The sequence below is a fragment of the Hyperoodon ampullatus genome (genome assembly GCF_949752795.1).
Source record: "Hyperoodon ampullatus genome assembly, chromosome: 7".
Taxonomy (NCBI): domain Eukaryota; kingdom Metazoa; phylum Chordata; class Mammalia; order Artiodactyla; family Ziphiidae; genus Hyperoodon; species Hyperoodon ampullatus.
The window spans coordinates 105,260,883-105,281,228 of NC_136920.1; the positions used below are offsets into that span (position 1 = coordinate 105,260,883).

A 20,346-nucleotide genomic window follows, 5' to 3' on the forward strand; every position below is an offset into this window, starting at 1 on the left:
GTGCCAAACTCCAGCAACCAGAGGTGGGGGCCGGGTACAGCCTCAAGCACCCTGGTCTCAGTGTCCGCCCCTCGACCCTGGTCCTCAACCCTGCGCGGCTGGGGGTGGGGGGTGGGGGAAGTGACGAGTCCATCGCGGACCCCCGGCACCGCCCGACGCAGTAGCCTGCGGCGCGCCCTCGCGTTCCGGCCGGAAGGGGGCCGGAGGCGGGACGGCGGGCGGCGGCGCACAGCCCGCCCCGGGGTGGGCCCAGCTCCGGCCCGCCGCGCTCCCGTCCCCTCCCCGCCGCAGCCGAGCTGGACCGCAGCGGCCCGGAGACCATGCGCCGCCTCCCGCTGGTTCCACTGCTACCGCTGCAGCTCGCCCTGCTCGTGGCCGCGGGGGCCCCCGAGGCTCCGGTCAGCGCGCCGCGGAGCCTGGTGTGGGGGCCCGGGCTGCGGGCGGGCGTCGTTTTGCCCGTCCGCTATTTCTACCTGCAGGCCGTCAACTCGGAGGGCCAAAACCTCACTCGCTCGCCCCCAGGTAGCGTTCGGCCGCGGGCCTCCCTCGCTCCGCTGCCCGCTCCCCTCCGTCCCCGCCGCGCGTCCCCGCCGCGACCGCGCCTCTCGGGAATCCGCTCGCCGCCGGCGTGGCGTCCTTCCCCCGAGTCCGGTCACTTCCTCTTCTCTCCCCATCCCCGGACCCGAAGGCGGGAGGCAGTTGCAACAAGAGTCTGCTGAATGAATAAATGAACTCCGAGGGCCCTTCCTTAGTTAACGTGCAAGGACTGACATTCCGAATGGATGGCGCCCAGGGTGTTAATGAATGCAGTGTGAGTCTCAAGTTGGAGATGGACTTTCCACCCCTGACTAGTCTGATCTGTTACAGCTTGCAGGGAGTGCCTTCACGTGTTGAGTCATCAAGCCCCCAAATCGATCGGGTTACACTGTTTAGGCCTAATGGGTTTGAAACAGCTCCCTCCCACACAAAGGAAATATCAGAGCAGTAGGCAGAAAGGAGGCAGTTTTGCAGACTAGGTTATTTTCTTAGAGTTTTGAGTTCTTGAAAGCAGATTGCAGGAATTAGCGAAACTCAGAGCGCATTAGGTTTTACCTCTACCGAGGGTGGATATCGTCCTGAATCCCTTCTGCCCAGTCATCCTCTCACGTTCTCTTTAATATCTTACCTTTACAACATCTACAACTTGTCCCGCTAGTTTCAAGTTGTTGCCAGTCAGGATTTGATAATTTATGTCTAAATTATGTCTTGCTAACTGGCACCCTGTTTTATCAACAAAGAGACAATCAGAATACCCAGTGCCCCTTCCGCTGCCGGTGGAAAACTGAGTACTTTTTTTTTTTTCAGTTTTAGAAAGACTCTCCATGGCTCTAAGGATCGGAAGAAAAGATTCTTAAACCCAGATTCAGTCTTTCACCATGGGGTGTATTTTCTTCTTTTTAGTTTTCTAAAATTAATTTTATAATGTTGTAAATGGGGGAGGACTTTAGAAAGAAAAGAAGATGGAAAACTAAGGAAAAAATTAATTTATACATGAAAAAGGAAAGTTACATGATCCAAAAGGAAATACTGTTAATCTTACTTTTAATGAAAGAACTATAAATTCAAATAAAATTCCATTTTTTAATCTAAAAATAATGGCAAAAAAAATTTTAAGTGGTAATACTCAAAGCTGCTAATGATACACTCTCAGAAAATGACCTTCATCCTCTGCTGGTGGGAGCACAATTGGTCAAATGTTTCTGGAAAGTAATTTTCTCAACATATGAAGAGTCTTAAACATTTACAAACCTAATGTGCAAAAATGAGTTTCAACAGTTAGAAAATGTAATTTAAAAAAATATATATCATTTATGAAAAATGTCCATGCCCTTTTGAAACTGATAGGTGTCGTTTCAGGGGGCTCCAAGGAGCCTGGTCCTTTATGTCTCAACACAGAAAGAATTCAGCAAAAGGCAAAGTGATAGATAAGAAGTGATTAATAAGAATAGAACACTTGTGAGGCTTAGGAGTGGGCAGGCAAGCGTTGCTCTCCCCTGAGTGCTTAGTGGGTTACAGTTTTATAATCAAAGGAAGACAGGGAACGGGGAGAAGACCTTCTTTGTCTCTCTTGGGTAGATGTCACATTTCCATAAATGATTGTTTTTTTGTGTGTGCACAGAGCATGTGCTGGGGGTCATTAACTTGATGACACCACTAGGCAGGTTGTAGGCCTTATTCTCAGCTATTCTTTTATTGTTTTTAAGGCATCGGGCAAAAAGCATGTTTTGGGGGTCATTAACTTACTGAACTCACTGGGCAGGATGTAGGTCTCATGCTACTATTGTTTTATTGTTTTGGGGCATGTCTCGTGCTTCTGTTGCATGATTTTGTTGCTAATCAAGTTAGCTTGATTTTGTTGTTAAGCAAGCCAATCTGGCTTTGATGCTAAGCAACTTGTTCTGCTTTATGAGTCAAGCAAGCCCACATTGTTTCAGGATTTTCCCATTACTTTCTTGAGTGATCATTAATCTTACTGTGGTCTCCCAAAGCCCCCGAAATTTCCCTCTCTATCTACAGTCCCCTAATGGGGTTTCTAAGCTAACGATTTGACTATCCTACTCAATCCCTTGTGACCTTGAATGAGGAAAAAAAATGATTTATATCTTTATTTTCACTAATGTCTGACTTAGATTATTTCCTTCTATTATGAATGTAGGCAGAACCTGTTGACACTGTTATATTCCCAGCATCTAACATAATACCTGGCAGAGTTGCTCAGTAAATATTGTAGAAGAAAAGAAAGAAGGGGTGGAGAGAGGGTGGTTGGAGTATGTCAAGATGGCAGGATACAAGTACTCATTTTCTCCTCAGTCATCCTCTACCTTCATCAGTAATGATATCTTCATAAACTTATCTTACCTCCTAGTTGTGTAGCACTTCAGTGTTTTGAACTGTGCCCTGTTTAATTTGCTCTCCTTCAGCATCCTGTGAGGTAGGAAGGGTAGATACTATTCTCTTCACTTTTCCTATAAGAAACCAGGTTAGTGAAAATCAATGTCTTTCCTGTGGCCCCACAGTGGATAAGGATCAGAGTCAAAACCAGATACCCAACCCTTTCAATATCTAGTTCAATGGTCTTTCCCTTTTATCAAATCACTGGTAATATGATCACTGTGAACCAGTTTTCACTAAGATCCTATAGAGTATCCATGGTAAGCAGGCAGCCAGACATTTGGGAGGATTTCCATGTAGCTTCAAGGTGTAACAAGTTGGCCTTCAGGGATTCTGTTCCCTTGGCCAGATGGAGTCAACACTTTTGTTGCAGCTGTAGAGAGCCTTAATAAAATTCCTAAATAACAAGGGAGGTGCTGACTCCATTGCACCAGGAATGTCAGAGGTTATTTCTCCAACTATGAATTTTGGGAACCTATATGTTAACATTACACAATGTGACAAGTTGGATTCAGAATGGGCTTTGAAAGAAGAAAGATTCAAGCTGTGTGCAAATTTTGGCTCTGCTACTCATAGGTATGAGACCTTGGGCAAGGTATATACTTAAATTCTTCAAGGGAGCCTTGGCTTCCTGATCTGTAAAATGGGGTGACAAATACGTTCCTCACAAGTTCTTGGAGGACATAAATAAGAGAAAATGCATATGAAAATCTCAAGCTCAGGGACTGGCACAGTCCCCCTGGCTAAGTAAGTGAATTTTTTTAAAAATGTGTTCTTTCCATATCAAAAGTCTGCAAAATTTCTGATTCTAGTGATGAAAGGCTTTGATACTGCCAACCTCCTTTTGTCTCCTTTAGTCACTGCATTCTCATTCAGTTAGCTATCTTTCCTAAAGAAGTGTGGATTTGTGGAATAGAAAAGCTCAAGCTGAGCTTGATTCTGTTCCATTATATTAGCCCCCAGGGCAAATGAGAATTCACATTCCTTCTATCTGAAGCAACTTGAAATGGCATTCTTCTCATTTTCTCTTTTATGATGTTGGAATTGCTTATTTCTATTTTAGTGTGATCAATTTAAAATAATGAAGTGGTTTTTGGGGTTTTTTTTGCGGTACGCGGGCCTCTCACTCTTGTGGCCTCTCACTCTTGTGGCCTCTCCCGTTGCGGAGAATAGTCTCCGGACGCGCAGGCTCAGCGGCCATGGCTCACGGGCCCAGCCGCTCCGTGGCATATGGGATCCTCCCGCACCGGGGCACGAACCCATGTCCCCTGCATCGGCAGGCGGACTCTCAACCACTACGCCACCAGGGCAGCCCCAATGAAGTGTTTTGGAAATAGTTTTCATTTGTAAATCCAGCTCCTTCCAAAATATCACATAGTCATTAATATGCTTGTCTTATATCTGTTTTGTTTATTTAAAAATCATAAACTTATGGAGAATAGCACTGTTTGATAGGAGATAAGAAGACTTTTCTGTCCTGTTTCCAGTCTGGGGAGAGAATGGTGGAAATGGCTTTTTAGTCTCCAGACTCTGACTTCCTGATTTTCAGTCTACCATACCACATTGCCTTTCTGAAACTTAAGCGGGAAATAACGTAAAGCAATAACTTACGTGTTTCATTAAGCATTTCAGGTAATTGACCAACATTTATAATAATTTCACATTAAGTTATTACTTTTTTAATATAAATCCCTTACATTTATCTGTTATAGTTCATTTTTTTAGCAGATGTCTTTCATAATTTTATCACACTTTCAAGCATCCTAAAATGAATGTGTTTGGTACTTAATTATGTAGTAGCAATATGCCAGATACTACATTACTATTACTAAATTGAAGAGACTGAGAAACATTTTTTTCTGACCCACAAGAAAAAATAAAACCCTTGAAGATCAAAAAAAGTAGAAACATCACTCACTAGATTTAGAAGCTAAGAATAGGAGAAACAAACTTTTTTCTTCAGTAATTTCAAAAATATATGTTAAATATGCTTAATACAATAAAATTAAAAAATAAAGCAACTATACTCTGATAAAAATTAATTTAAGAAAACAAAAAATATGCTTAATATTTGAATATTATGAAATATGATAGTGTGAGATGAAAGACTATTTGATCACAAATTATTGTTTACTAGGACTGTGTATTTCAGAGGATTCGCCACTTTTATTTTTAACAATTCCTTTGATAGGTGATTAACTGTGGTTAAGACATTAACTGATCTTTATTCTTAAAGCTTCTGAGGATCAGATCTGTACTGAGTGCAGGTATGTCCACTGTACTCTCTGAAGAAAGAAGTCCCAACATTTATTCCTGCAACAGTATTGTTTCAAAGCCTGAAAAGTCAGCTAATATACTGCAAAAAGAGAAGGGAAAGTTTGCTAACTAGGTATTGTCTATCCTGGAACAGAAAACCCACAGAATTCTGGATTTGAAAAGGTTGTTAGATCATCCTAGTATAACTGTTTCATTTCAACTTGAGGAAACAAATTTATAGAAGTAAACTCTAGTATTTACAAAGGTATGTGAGTTTGTGTGTACGTATGAGTGTGTTGCATTTGTGCAGAGTCTAGTAAATAGCTATAATCTCTCTCTACTTAAGGAAATGGGCTTGGAAGTATAGCTTGAAATTTGGGTTAATAAAAGGGAAATTTCTTCAGAATTGAGGTTTATTAGGTATTAAAAAGCTTGTGCATACTTTACAAAGAGTAAGTTAGATTGCCTTAGAGCTATGTCATCCTAAAAGTTTATGGATTTTTAACTACCTGGGCTTTTAAACCTACCCAAAAGAGAAAAGATCAAATAGGCAAAAAATTAATCTCTTCCTTGTTTTTTTAAGAATAATTTTATTCAATGATTTTGTTCACTCAATAAATCTTATTGAATGACTAAGGAATCAAATGTTGAATCAGATCCTTGGTTTTGAGACATAAATCAAACGTAGTTCCTGGCCTCAAGGATCTTCCAAACTAAAATAATTTTGTTTACCATTGATAGTACTGAAAAAATAACTTCTGCGTAAAGACACTTACCCAATAATTAGTAAAACAAAATAACCATGAAAGAGTAGAATTACTTATAATTTTTTTTTCTTTCAGGCCAAACACTATTCAAAGTAGTAATCAAATCTCTCTCACCTAAAGAGTTAGCTCGGATTCACGTCCCTAAACCTTTGGACAGGAATGATGGGACATTTTTGATGCGATATAGGATGTATGAAACTGTCAGTGAAGGGCTGAAGATAGAGGTCCTTTATGGTGATGAACATGTCGCTCAGTCTCCCTATATTTTGAAAGGTAAGTAATTATTACATAAACCAGAGCCAGCCTTATGAGTAGACTCCATGGCTTTCAGAATGCGTTATGATGACCTTAAAGTCATGTGCAACAGGGTAAACATTATATATGTATCTTCTGGAGCTCAATTTAACTTGATATTTTAAGGGAGAGAAAAACTAAGTAATTTAAAGCGATTTAAATGACAAACAAAAAAATCTTGTGTGTTTACCGGGGTAGTTACCATTTTTAGTACTCTTCATTCTTTTGCATAGATACATATTTTCATCTAGTACCATTTGCCTTCTACCTAAAGGATTCCCATTAGGTTTTCTTTTAATGTGAGAACGCTGATGATTAGTTCTTCCAGCTTTTGGATATCTGAAAAAGTCTTTATTTTGCCTTTATTTTTGAAAGACAGATGTCTTTCAAAAATTATAGGTTGACAGTTTTTTTTATCTTTTAGTACTTGAAATATACTGTTCCACTGTCTTCTCACTTGCATTATTTCCCATGATAAATCTTCCATCATCTGTATCTTTGATCCTCTGCTAAAGGTTTTCTCTTTATCAGTTTTTTTGAGCAATTTGATTATTATGTGCTTTGGTGTAGGTTTCTTCATGTTTCTTGTGCTTGGGATTTGTGGATCTTTGGGTTTATAGCTTTCATTAAATCCAGAAAAAATTTGGCCATTATTTCTTCAAATATTTTTTCTGTTCTACCCCAGCTCTCCTCCAAGAATTCTAATTACCCATACATTAAACTTGAAATTATCCCACGGCTCAATTATGCTCTTTTCATTTAAAAATATGTTTTTTCTCCATTTCGTTTTGTATAGTTTCTTTTGCTATATCTTTAAGTTCACTAATCTTTTCTTCTATAATACCCAATTTGTCATTAATTCCATCCAGTGTATTCTTCACTGCTTGATGCTTTCTCATCTTCTTGAGCTTTTCTCTAGGATGCAGTTAAGTTATTTGGAATTAGTTTGATCCTTCAAATTTTCTTTTACAATTTATTAGGCAGGCCCAGAGCCATGTTTAGTCTAGGGCTAATTATTCCTTACTACTCAGCAATACATCTCTGCATACTCTATCCAACCTCTGTGAATTAGAATGCTTTCCAGTCTGGCTTGTATGAATAGGCACTATTCCCAGCTCTGTATGAACAATGGGTATTGTTGCCTCTAATCCTTATGGATGGTCCTTTCTCTGCCTTGGATAGTTTCCTCAAACATGTATATTGGTCAGTATGCCTTAAATATTTGAAGGAACCTTGTACAGATCTCTGGAGTCCTCTCTGTGCAGTGAGTATGTCCTACAACTTTTAGCTGCCTTGATCTCACTGGACTTTCAGCTCTTGTCTCCTCAACTCAGTGAGACTGCTGGTCTCTGTCTGGATTCCTCCTCCATGTTCCGCAACCTAGAAACTCCCTTAGGCAGTAAGCTTTAGGAACTGTAGGGTTTACCTCATTTGTTTCTCATCTCTCAAACTCATTGTCCATTGCCTGATGTCCAATGTCTTAAAAAAAATGTTATTTCATATATTTTATCTGTTTTTTGGTAGTTTCATGTAGGAGGGTAAATTGGTCCCTATTACTTGCCTGAAGTAGAAATTCTCAAGAAAATTGAATAACTTTAAAAAATTATTTTTATATTAAAATACATATGGATATATTTTGAAATAATATATAAATTCTGCCTGAATTCTTTTTTAAATGAGTCTTCAGAATAGTTTTATACTTATGTCTGGCCACTTTAAAATTATACTGCAAGATGCCCTTAGGTTTCATATTTCCTCTTTGAGATGTGCTGATGGAGGTAGTTTTAGGGACTCAGAGGAAGAGACCTTATCTTGTCTTAAAAAATCACCACCCCTACTACATAATCATGCCTGAAAAGTAATACATTCTCTTTTTCCTTGTTAAAAGGTAAGTTGTTTTATGCTCATCAGCCATTTATAACTCATTAGAAATAAATTTTTCAATAAATTGACTGAGAGTAGGTTATATTGGGAGAGAGCATATGCTATACTAGGTTATCTAGGGTGGGGTGAAAGGGGGATAGAAGGTGAGAGCACAAGACTCTGACATTACTACTTTTACCACTGATTTGTTTAGGGCAGATTATCCCTGTCTGGATAATCTTAGAATTTACCAAGAAGTCATCCCATGCTCACAGCAGGGGCAGAAACAACTTCCTGTGTTGCAGTGCATGTTAACGGAACTTGGCATTGTATGTGTTTTGCTTTCCTTAGGACCAGTGTACCATGAGTACTGTGAGTGTCCAGAAGAGGATCCTCAGGCCTGGCAGAAAACTCTGTCTTGTCCACCCAAGGAGCCACAGATTGCAAAAGATTTTGCTTCTTTCCCCAGCATCAATCTCCAGCAGATGCTAAACGAAGTTCCAAAAAGGTTTGGGGATGAGAGGGGTGCTATTGTTCATTACACGATTCTCAGTAACCTAATCTACCGGAGATCTTTAGGGAAATACACAGACTTCAAAATGTTCTCAGATGAGATTTTGCTGTCACTGGCAAGAAAGGTATGAGAATGAATTCATTGATTCTAAAAATAGTTTAATTATTTATTTGTAACATTTAATTCTCAGAATAATAATGGTAAAGAATGGAAATGGATTCCAGGCTTGAAAATGTGCATCTGTCTGCCACCTGAGTGTGCATAAGTTCTTCACCTTTATGGATATCTCTTTCCTTTAATATTTAAGTTAAATGGCTTGAGCCCCCATCCCAGGTAAGTAGGCCATATAGTGCTCTCCCGAGGTTTCTGTGAACTCCCAGACATTTACAGCTGCAAGGTGACTTCTTCAAGTTCCCCAATCCTGCTGAATACTCCTTGCATTCAGATCTCACTTTCTACAGCAATTTTCTTCTTGTCACCTCAAAATAAGTTGAACTGAGGACACATTTTCCTTGTTTTATCCTAAGTGCACTGCACACTTTATTGAATGTTGGGGTAACAGAGAGAGGTTATTTTGTGCCAATGCAGAGTAAGCAAAACAAAACAAAAATCCTAACATTTAAAAATAGACATCCCTGTGTTAATCAGACTCTCAGTCATCCTTGCCTCTGGGAATTTCTCACTGACTGTCCTTGATCTTCAAGTCTTGGCTTCTTACTAAATATGACTGGGGCTTCTGTCTTTCAAAAGACTTCTCCACATCCCCAGCAACTCCTCCCCCAATCCCTCTATTCGGCCCCTCTTTCCACATTTGCCAAATTCCTATCAATTCCTCTTAAGCAGAGCCATTCAAACTGCCTTTTGTTCTTTCTTGTTCCTCATTATGCAGAGTAAAGGATGAGGATGGGCATTTTTTACCTTTCTCACCCAGAAAGACCATCAAGGTAGTTTTCTAAATCAAAAGCCAGCTTTCCTGATGTGAGTTATACAATTTCCCAAGCACATGGAATGTAGGGCTGCAATCAGTTCTTATTTTAAATAGCAGTTGCCTCCTACTCCCCATCAGCCCACTGAATGAGCATATGAGCCTATTATGGGCATCTGATCCTAAAGGCGGTTCTTTCTTCCTGGGCTACCATCAGTCCACTCTGCCCTGTATTTCTGTATCTTGTACTCATGTGGTTTTTAACTAGGAATGATTTTGCCCCTTAGAGGAATTTGGCAATGCCTAGGGACATTTTTGGTTGTCGCAACTGGGGAGTTGCTACTAGCATCTGGTGGGTAGAGGCCAGGGATTCTGCTAATCATTCTACAGTGCACAGGACAGCCCCCACAGGAAAGAATTATCCACACCAAAATATCAATAGTGCCAAGATTGAGAAATCCTGCTTTACAGTGGGAACTTCTTATGTGGAGCTTACTAATGAGCTGCTAAATGATAACAGGGAAGCACTAAGGTGAATAGACATAGCCCTTTGCCCTTCCCTTTTGTTCTTTGCCCAGTGACTGAAAGGAGATCTACGATAAGTGAGACTCACCTCTGGTCTTTGAACAGCTCACTTTAGTGGAACTTGTTTTTGTTATTCAGAAGTGAGGATGGGATGTAAATACAAACAAGTAATTGTACCACAACATGATAGGCCCATAAGAAAAGTAGGTACCCAGGGTTAAAATGTCTGAGGAAGGCGAGTCATAGAGGAGGTAACAGTAGCTCTGAGTGTGAAGGATGAGAAAGGAGACTGCCAAGTGAAGAAGTAGCAGAAGGGCATTCTAGGTGAAGAGAATTACATAGTAAAGTGTGTGGCATTTTCAGAGAGTAACTAAAGTTTTCTGGTACACGGGCAGATGTAAGATGGATTCAGAGCTAAGCTGGAGTAAGAGAGTGGGGCCTGAATTCCAGCCAGAGAGTTTAGACCTTGTCCTATAGGCTTAAATTTCTGTTAAGCTTAATAGTAACATTAATTTGGGTTTTAGAAATTTGGACAGTAATGTGGAGAGCAGATTAGAGTGGGGAGAGGCTAGAATCAGAACATCTAGTAAGGGACAACTGTTGCAACAATCTAGGTAAGAGATGATAAAGGCCTAAACTAAGACATTGACCATGGAGATAGAAATGGATAGCAGATTCCAGAAACAAACATAGATGTTATAAAAAGGCTTGATAGTGAAGGAAAACGAGGGCTTGGGTCTCACTTTGTAGATTCTCACTTAAGCAGCTGGCAGAAAAGGTGCTTGAAGCCACTCATTCACACCTTTCTACACAGTTTCCATATCTATAATACACAACAGTTTTAAATGCCACCTCTGAGCAGAGGTAACTAACTCCTGCTCAAGTGAATTGTCATGTACAATCCTCACCCTTGATTTTCTGATACTACTGAAGACAGAGAGGCATCCTTCTCTCTTCTACTATTTTCAAATTTCAGTTTTATCAGAAATATTTTTAAAGCCAAAGAACTGAAGCATTTAGTACCAAAGACTGAGGTCTTCCCAGCACTGATAAGCATTCTTTTGTTTATTTAGGTCCTTCTCCCAGATTTAGAATTTTATGTTAATCTTGGAGACTGGCCTTTGGAGCATCGAAAAGTCAATGAAACCCCTGGCCCTTTACCTATCATTTCATGGTGTGGCTCTCTGGATTCACAAGATGTTATCCTTCCAACATATGACATCACCCACTCCACACTTGAAGCTATGAGGGGTGTTACAAATGATCTTCTCTCTATTCAGGGAAATACAGGTAAAAGTCATTCTCTAAGAAAAAGCTTAGATGTAAGAAAGGTGAAAGGAATGTTCAATCAGAGAGAGTATGTGTATATATTTAAATAACCATTGTTCTTATTTTCTAGCCAGGAAAAAAGAAAAACAGCACTCTAAACTCTAAAGCGGTTTTTGTTTAGGATTCTTCTAATCCAGAAATTAAAGATATGTGGATTCGGCTAGTAATGTCCAGAACCTACTGTAACTGAGTCTCCTTTGAGTTGGTCACTTGTAAATACCATTTGAAAATATATATTTGGTAAAACTATCACTTAACTTAATTCTGACTCCAGTGCCTTTATATTGCTGGATGAAATGAGAGAGAATTCTGAAAAATATAAAATTATATTCATATGTAAGGGAATTGTGATTACAGTATAATTTGGATATTACAACCTCCAGCACTGTAAGAAATTCTCCTCTTCCCTCTTTCTGCCTCTCTTGATCCTTTACAATCTGAATTCCTTTCCTCCTATTTGATGGCCTTAGGTTTATGGTACTACACACCTTTTTATTAAACCGAACTCCCTGAGTAGAAAAAACCCTGCCTTGTCTTAATAAGTCTCTATTTCTGTTTAGAGCAGGTTAGTGGACTTATTTAGTATACAAGTCTAGAGACTCCTTGTAAACTCTCTAAAGGTAATGGGAAATGAAAACTGACCTACTTTTTATTTGATAACAGCAAATTCCTGAAAAGTATGCTAAAATAGTAAAGAGGTTGACCCCCTACAGTTTCTATGTTTTATGATTTATCCCTTAGAACACTGACAGGTGTTAACTAATGACTTCTTTTTAGAATAATAGAAAGAGAGCTAAATTAATTCTTCCAGATTATTTCCCTCCCAGGAAAGAGAGAATATAAATATATATACATAGTTAAGTTATACAAAACTTATTTGCACTTCACAACATATTAGAAAAATTCTTCACTGTATTCAAAAGTGATATGCTCAAAATTCTGAGCAACCTAAGAATTAAAGATATGTGGATGTTACTTAATTCTATACTTTGTTCTAGTCACTCTAAGAACAAAAGCCTAGCTTTTTTTTTTTTTTTTGTGAAGCACAAAAGATGGAAGAAACTAATGCCTTGATGAGTGAGCCAAGTCATGGAATCTCTTTTTGCTTTGAACTTTATCCAGCATTATTATTTTGGATAATTCCTAATGTCATGCAATAGAAACTCCACTTTTTGAGTGACCTCTCACTAGTACACGAAAGGATAAAATTACAGCATATTTTTCAAAAGTAACATTTACTTTAGATGTGTTGATGATAAAAGAGCTTTAGCATCTTAAATAACAAAGGTAGATTAAAGATGATTATACTTACCATAATATAAAAATGTCAAATTCATAATTGTATTTTTTTATGGTCTCAAACCTCTAGGACCTTCCTGGATCAATAAAACAGAGAAAGCTTTCTTTAGAGGTAGAGATAGCCGAGAGGAGAGGCTCCAGTTGGTGCAGCTGTCCAAAGATAATCCACAGCTACTAGATGCAGGAATTACAGGATACTTCTTCTTCCAAGAAAAAGAAAAGGAGCTTGGAAAAGCTAAATTGATAGGTTTCTTTGACTTCTTTAAGGTATGCAATTAAGTCTTCCTGCATAGATATGAAGTGATAAACTTGTATTAAAAGTCAACCAAATAGCTGGGGTTGGGCAGATTTCTCCCATCTTGTGACCCAACACACACTTTCTTATCAGGCGTAGGGAATTATGAAACTCATGCAGTTTCTTTTTTGTTTGTTGTTGTTGTTAACTTTGTCTATCAAATAGCTCAGAACTGTATTTAATACTCAAAATATAGTACAAGGATTAACCTAGAGTTTTGGTATATTTCCCTGTTTTTCTCTTTATTGTATTTTTAAAAATAAACTGGGAATATAAATGTCTTTTACATAAAACGATCTTGTAAATAAAAAGAGTATGAATTCTATGCTAGTAAAATGGGGTTCAAGTCCTGCCTCCAGTCCTGCCTCTGCCACTAACTGTGGGGCTTTCATCTCTTAGCACCTCTCGCCTCTAATATGTGTGAGCCTGCCTAGCTCCTTCAGAGCACCGTATAAGGCTCAAAGGAGATAGAGGTGTGACAATGTGACAAAATCTGACTGGCCGGTAAAGTCCTTGGTACCAATTATTTAAGAAAAAAGTAATTACCAAATCTGTTAGTATATCCTGTTCCTCTCAGTGTTATATAATGAAGAGAGCATGGGATTTGGGCTCATAGAATAGAGGTTTATAAATATCTCTGAAACAAATTTTATCATTAATAAAAAAAAAGAGAGGGAGATGATAACATCTGCTTCACATTATTATAATTGAATGAAAAGTGACTTTAAATGTAAATCAAAGTTTATTAATCCAACAACTATGTCCGTACCGTGTCACCAGCATCACACTAGTCCTTAGTCTTCTCCAGGCTTACTGTCTCCTCAACTCTAAAACCGAACTTCGAGATAATAATGCCTTCCTTTTTTATACTAACATGGGTATAAGGAACAAATGAAATAAATGAAAGTGTAAATTGTTATCAATATTAAGCTTTACTAAATATAGAGCTTTGGAAATAGTTTTCTTACCTGGTTACAGAAATCTGAATTTCCCATTACACAGACATAGTTGAAATAGGTATTCCTATTTCCTAAAATTATTTATTATCTTTAAATGTGTTGTATTTCTTAAAATTGACCTGTTGAATGATACTTATGATTTTAATACAAAGAGAAGATGTGTGTTACAAAATAAATTATAAAACTTGTAAATACTAAAGTTGGGAAATAACTTCTTTATATTTAATGGTACAGTGTTGACAAGAAGCAGAAGTGAAACAAATGACTGTTAAAATCTTTGTTTGTTTTAATCTTTTAGTACAAGTATCAAGTGAATGTGGACGGGACTGTGGCTGCTTATAGATATCCATACCTCATGCTTGGTGACAGTTTGGTTCTGAAGCAGGACTCACCATATTATGAACATTTCTATATGGCACTAAAGCCTTGGAAACATTATGTTCCAATTAAAAGAAATCTTAGTGATCTACTAGAGAAAGTTGAATGGGCCAAGGTATGCTTTCTGCCATTTTAGTTCCTTTAGGCAATCACAAATTCACCAGTATTAGTTACACGAGTTCCACCATAACACAATTTAATTTGACATAATTTAGTCAAAAGAAACGTTATTTTGTGAAATTTTTGTTCCCTTGAAATATCTGAAGAATCAACGTCAGTACAATTTTGAATACCTTCTATCAATATGTTTGAGGATTTTTAGAAGATTTGAAGTCCAGTGTTATATAGAATATAGATTTTTCTAAAGTATCCTTATTCATGCACACATACCAAATGCAAATTACAGATTTAAAAGACCAGGGTTAAAGTGCTTTATGCACAAGAAAACATTTAAAGCAATTATGGTACCCTTTTGTTTTCCCCAGTTAGAAAAAAAGGCACAAGTTCTTTTTTTAATTAATTTTTATTGGAGTATAGTTGATTTACAATGTTATGTTAGTTTCTGCTGTACAGCAAAGTAAATCAGTTATATATATACATATATCCACTCTTTTTTAGATTCTATTCCCATATATGTCATTACAGAGTATTGAGTAGAGTCCCCTATGCTATACAGTACGTTCTTATTAGCTATCTATGTTATGTCAATCCCAGTCTCCCAATTTATCCCTGCCCCAAATCTTTCCCCCTTAGTAACTATAAGTTTGTTTTCTATATCTGTGACTCTATTTCTGTTTGGTAAATAGGTTCATTCGTACCATTTTTGTTAGATTCCACATGTAAGTGATATCATATGATATTTGTCTTTCTCTGACTTACTTCACTCAGTATGACAATCTCTAGGTCCATCCATGTCACTGCTAATGGCATTATTTTGTTCTTTTTTATGGCTGAGTGATATTCCATTGCATATATGTATCACATCTTCTTTATCCATTCCTCTCTCAATGGACATTTAGGTTGCTTCCATGTCCTGGCTATTGTAAATAGTGCTGCAGTGAACATTGTGGTGAATGTATCTTTTCGAATTATGGTTTTCTCTGGATAACAAGTTCTTAATGAATCACAAGTTTCCCATAAAATAAGAACTCTTTTTTTAAAAAAGGAAAAGTATTAAAAAGCTCTTGTGTTTTATTATGAAATTATAAAATTTATCCTTCCATTGTAAGACTTTATTTTGTTTCTGAGAAGCAATGTGGCTATGGAAATAACTGGGTGCCCCTGAGGCAGAATATTTTTGTGACCCTTTATAAAGAGTCAGAATTGCTTGCAAATGGCTTTTCCTGTGGGCAGCATGATAGAATATTAGCTATTTTCTAAAAGTATAATTAGGAATGCTGACCATTCCTGGTACTGAAGGAACAACCTGTGGGTACTAATAACTGAATTTTTTATTACAACAATAATATAGTCTTTCATAGGTACCATTTTACAACAACGTTTTGGCTCAGTACATATTTAAATGGAGCTTTTAAGAGATGTTATAAAAACTAATTCATTCTATTCTAATTGTATTTTAATATCAGGCAGAGAGGATTAGATTAGGGGAACAGATGATGAGCCCTAGAGTTCTTGGGTTGCTAGGAAAGTACCAAGAGAGTCATGATAGGGGCTGTATGTGGCTTGTTGCACTGGGTGAGGGGGGATCCAAACAGGTACGATTATTTCTATATAGCAGAGATTTCTACGAAAGTACTTTGTCTATTTCCATAACCTCATTCTCAAGTTATATTTTCATGCTTCATGTCTCCCATGCTGTTCACATTCAACCCGACATCTGTCCTACCTCACATTCACAATTAGCTTTCTTTGTGAGTCACAGGAGTAATCTTCTTTCATTGTTTCTTTTTAAACTTTTCAGGAAAATGATGAGGAAGCCAAGAAGATTGCAAAAGAAGGGCAGTTGACTGCTAGGGGTCTGCTCCAGCCCCACAGGCTTTACTGCTACTATTACAGAGTGCTACAGGTCAGTTCAGAGGATCCATCTGCTTGGTTGAGTGTCCTCAGACCAAGTGCATGGCCTGAATGCTTGCTTCCTGGAGGGGTTCAAGAGTCAGTCAGCCTGTGGAACTCTGGCTATGCTGAGGCGGCAGCCTATAGAAAGATAGCGCTAAGTCCCTTTGTGGCCTCCATATTTTTATCTCCATTCAGAATCATGAAAAACAATGCTTAGCGCCATTACAAATATAGATTAAAATCTCTGAACCTCAGAGAACATCTTTCCTCATATGGAAAATAGGAGGGTTGCACTAGAGATCATTAACATCCCTTTCTGCTCAAAATGTCTACCTCTTTGTTCTCCTTACTACTTAAGAGCCACGCTTTTGCTATCAGTACAGGATGGAAAACAAATATTTAATTTGTTGTCTAAAACAAACAAATGAAAAATACAGTTGACCCTTGAACAACATGGGTTCGAACTGTGCAGGTCCACTTACATGTGGATTTTTTTTAGTAGTAAATACTACAGTACTACACAATCCAAGGTTGGTTGAACCCACGGACATGGAACCATGCATACTGAGGAATCACATATATGGAGGGCCAGCTATAAGTTATACACAGATTTTCAGCTGTGCCGAGGGTCAGTACTCCTAACCCCGACATTGTTTAAGGGTCAGCTTTATTTATAATCTAAAACCTTAGGGCTGAATTCTGAAGTACAGATATTTACTGTACTTCCAAGAATCCAAGGATTGGTTCTTTGAATAATTAACTTGTGTTTTGCTCAGTAAAATTTAGCCAGAAGAGAAAAATAAAAAATTATGTTTTTGTTGTTAACCTAAACTTATTTTTCTGTGAGGCAGAAAAAAAAGTAAATTTCCTCAGATGCCTGAGGCTACTACCCTCTCACAGAAAAATTAAAATGATTAATTACACTATTTATTAGAAGCAGCCTTTTCCTTAAATGAGTTCTTTTCCCTCTGCTAGTCTGGCTCTAATTTTAATGATAGGAGTTTCTCCCTCTGAAATATTAATTAGGTTCATGCACACATGTCAGTATTTTGTTGGATTTGACCCAGGACCAGGAATGTACAGCTAAATGTACATGGAACCACTGAACTGAAAAATCCAATGTATAGGAATATTTCAGTCAGTGGCCAAAAAAGGAGAGACATTTCACGGGCCTGTCGCCATTTACAAAGTGTGTGTGACTACAGGCCTAAAGGGGAGGATGTGTGAAACCATCAACTTTATTGTGAGATGCTTATCATCTTTGTTCACTGATTTGAATATTCAGCAAAGTTAATTATTCATTAACACATGGAGGATGAATTTGAGAGGTGCTCTTGTTCAAGTAGGGACATCCCGTTACAAGAGGCTTCTTTCCTATACATAAAATAGTGGATGGGGCTCCTTGCTAGATTCTGAAATATTGCACTAGTGCCTATAATAACTAAAGTTAAAAGGTAACTTTAGGACTGAGATAAACCAGACCTTTGGTTTTAGTCTGAAGATACATAGCCACTAGAAACAATAGCATGAGGGGAGCGGGGAGGATTCAGTGGAATGAAGTTTGGACTAATCTTTCCATTGCCTTCAAACACATTCCAGACATACGCTGAGCGCCAGACCAGCAAACCCGAAATACGTGATGGAATGGAACTTGTTCCTCAGCCGGATGACAGTGCATCTATCTGCCAGTGCCACAGGAAAAGGCCTTTAAGAGAAGAGCTTTAAGTCAGCCCATATTCACACTCCTGTATATGCCGGCAACATCTTTCATGGCAGCATGCAGATAGAATCTAACCTGTGAAGACTGTGAAGACAGCCTGGTAGACTGTATGCAGGGGACTGCTTCTCTTGGTGGCTTCATATAATGTGGATGGATAGAGCAATATTAGAGCAAGTATTACCAAATATCCTAGGATATGAATATCTTTTGAGTAAACACTGCTATTATCAGCATCATAGTTTCTCTGAAAAGAAAACTTGGGGATCACAGTAGATAGAGAGGTTTGCCAAAATATAAATAACTCTCTATGAAACTATTTACATTGTATTTATTGGTTTGTTTCTATCCCTTGTTCACTTTCCCTCTTCCCTTTTCAATGATGAAGAAAAAATATTTTTGCTGGGCTTTTTTTACCCCCTCACTGCATAACTTCTCCTCCTACAAGCTGCTTTTGGCATTCAGTAATAGCAAGTTTCCTCTTGGAAGGTCTGATATGAATAATTAAGGAAGATGAGAATGACTCTGTTATTAAAGGTAGCTTGGAGACTATGAAGGGAAATTATTTTAAAGCTCATTCATATCTTTTTAACTAAGTTTTACCAAGGCCTGAGACAAAATTAAGGAGAGGTAGTGCCTTAAGCTAGTTAATTCCCAGTCTATCTGAGTTGGACACCCATCAAGGACAACACAGTTATTAAAGTAGATGACAGCATCCTATCAGTATCTTCATTATCTATATATTGAATAGATAAATGATAACTGTAGTCAGATAGGGATCTTTAATTCTTTTTAGTCTTTAAAAGGGATGCTTGAAAAACCTCTGCAACAAGCTGCAGGAAGCCTGGTATCTTGGGATTCACTAATAAGCTAACGACAAAAGCAAGCATCCATTCTTCACTGCACCCCTCCTCTATTTCACTGTGCTATATTGCTAAGATAAAAACTTTGGAAATTTCCTTTGCCTTTTAGGACAGGGTGAAGTCTTAAGACCCAGAAATTCATTACACACTCCTTATAATACCACCAATATGAGATTCAATTCATTAAGAACACACTCCCCAAACAAGAAATATCCACACTCCAATTTAAAAATATTTACTCTCCTAATTGAAATATTTACCTAACCTGGAAAACAATGTAACCACTTTAAAATAGTCATATCTATTCTTTACTGAACATGACTAGGGACACAGAATTTTTTCAACTAGACAAAAGCAAAAGCACATTTAGTAACAGTGTAATCAAAGCCAAGTATCCATGGAAAACACTAATACCCACCAGTTGTTCAAAACACAAGTGCACAAGTATAAAATAAAGGGCAAGCTGTACAGTGACCAGATCCTAAGGAGGAGAGGGGTGTGAGGATATGTAAGTAAATATAATAACTACATTTGTCAAAATAAGCTATCAACATTTTGTTTTTATTAATAAAATGTTGGAAACACCTTAAATAGCCATCATGAGGGAGCTAGCTAAATATATAGCTATACATCAAGGAATACAGTACAACCATTAAAAAGAATGAACTAGCTCTAAATGCACTATCATGAAAGATTTCCATGACAGTGTTCAGTGAAAAAAGCAAGTTACAGAACAACACATATAATGTGAAAACATTTATGTAAAAAAATATATCCATGTGGTTGAAAGTTTAGAAGGATATTCACCAATATCTGAGGAAAATGGAGAGAAGGGAATTTTTACTTTTTGCCTTATACCTGTCTATGATATTTAAAATGTTTTTTACTGTAAGTATGAATCAGATTGGACAATAAAAATACAAACCTAAGAAAAGAAAATAAAGGCACAAAAGATATACATAGGAAAATAAAATGGATATTTATATTTTCCATTATGCTATTTTTAAATCTACTATGTCTAGAATTTTATATCATGTGACACATTATTTACACTTTTTAAATAAAGTAAATTTTCTAAATAAAATTTTGAAACAGATAAACTTGTTTTTTAAGAAAGAGGATTGAATCACCTATAGCTTTGGTATTTCTGTAACTGGGTTGGTCTAATTTTAATTCTATTATGTCTTCATGAATAAATGGATCAAAACTTCTACCACAAACACTAAATCCCTAGTGAGTAGAAATTAATATTAAAGGAAAAGATATTTGGGCTTGACACCGTTATTTTCTGTTATTTCAGGTGCAAATACTGTTAAGTGCAGTGTCTTTGTCAGTTCACGCTACCATTATAACAAATATACCATAGACTGGGTGGCTTTGACAGCAAATATTTATTTCTCACAGTTCTGGAGGCT

General features: G+C 37.7%; 1 protein-coding gene across 3 annotated transcripts; it reads left to right on the forward strand.

The window, feature by feature from the left end:
* Positions 1 to 320: 320 nt before the first annotated feature.
* Positions 321 to 18,076, forward strand: POGLUT3 (protein O-glucosyltransferase 3; the record flags this gene model as incomplete). Of its 3 annotated transcripts, XM_079709088.1 has the most annotated exons (8): positions 321 to 522; positions 6,030 to 6,227; positions 8,463 to 8,749; positions 11,149 to 11,365; positions 12,774 to 12,970; positions 14,256 to 14,450; positions 16,257 to 16,361; positions 17,951 to 18,076. In XM_079709088.1, 8 exons carry the CDS (start codon positions 321 to 323, stop codon positions 18,074 to 18,076), a joined length of 1,527 nt encoding a protein of 508 aa, XP_079565214.1. The 3 variants fall into 3 exon arrangements, with proteins under 3 accessions (XP_079565214.1, XP_079565215.1, XP_079565216.1); XM_079709089.1 differs by lacking the exon at positions 16,257 to 16,361; XM_079709090.1 differs by lacking the exons at positions 11,149 to 11,365; positions 12,774 to 12,970.
* Positions 18,077 to 20,346: the final 2,270 nt, after the last annotated feature.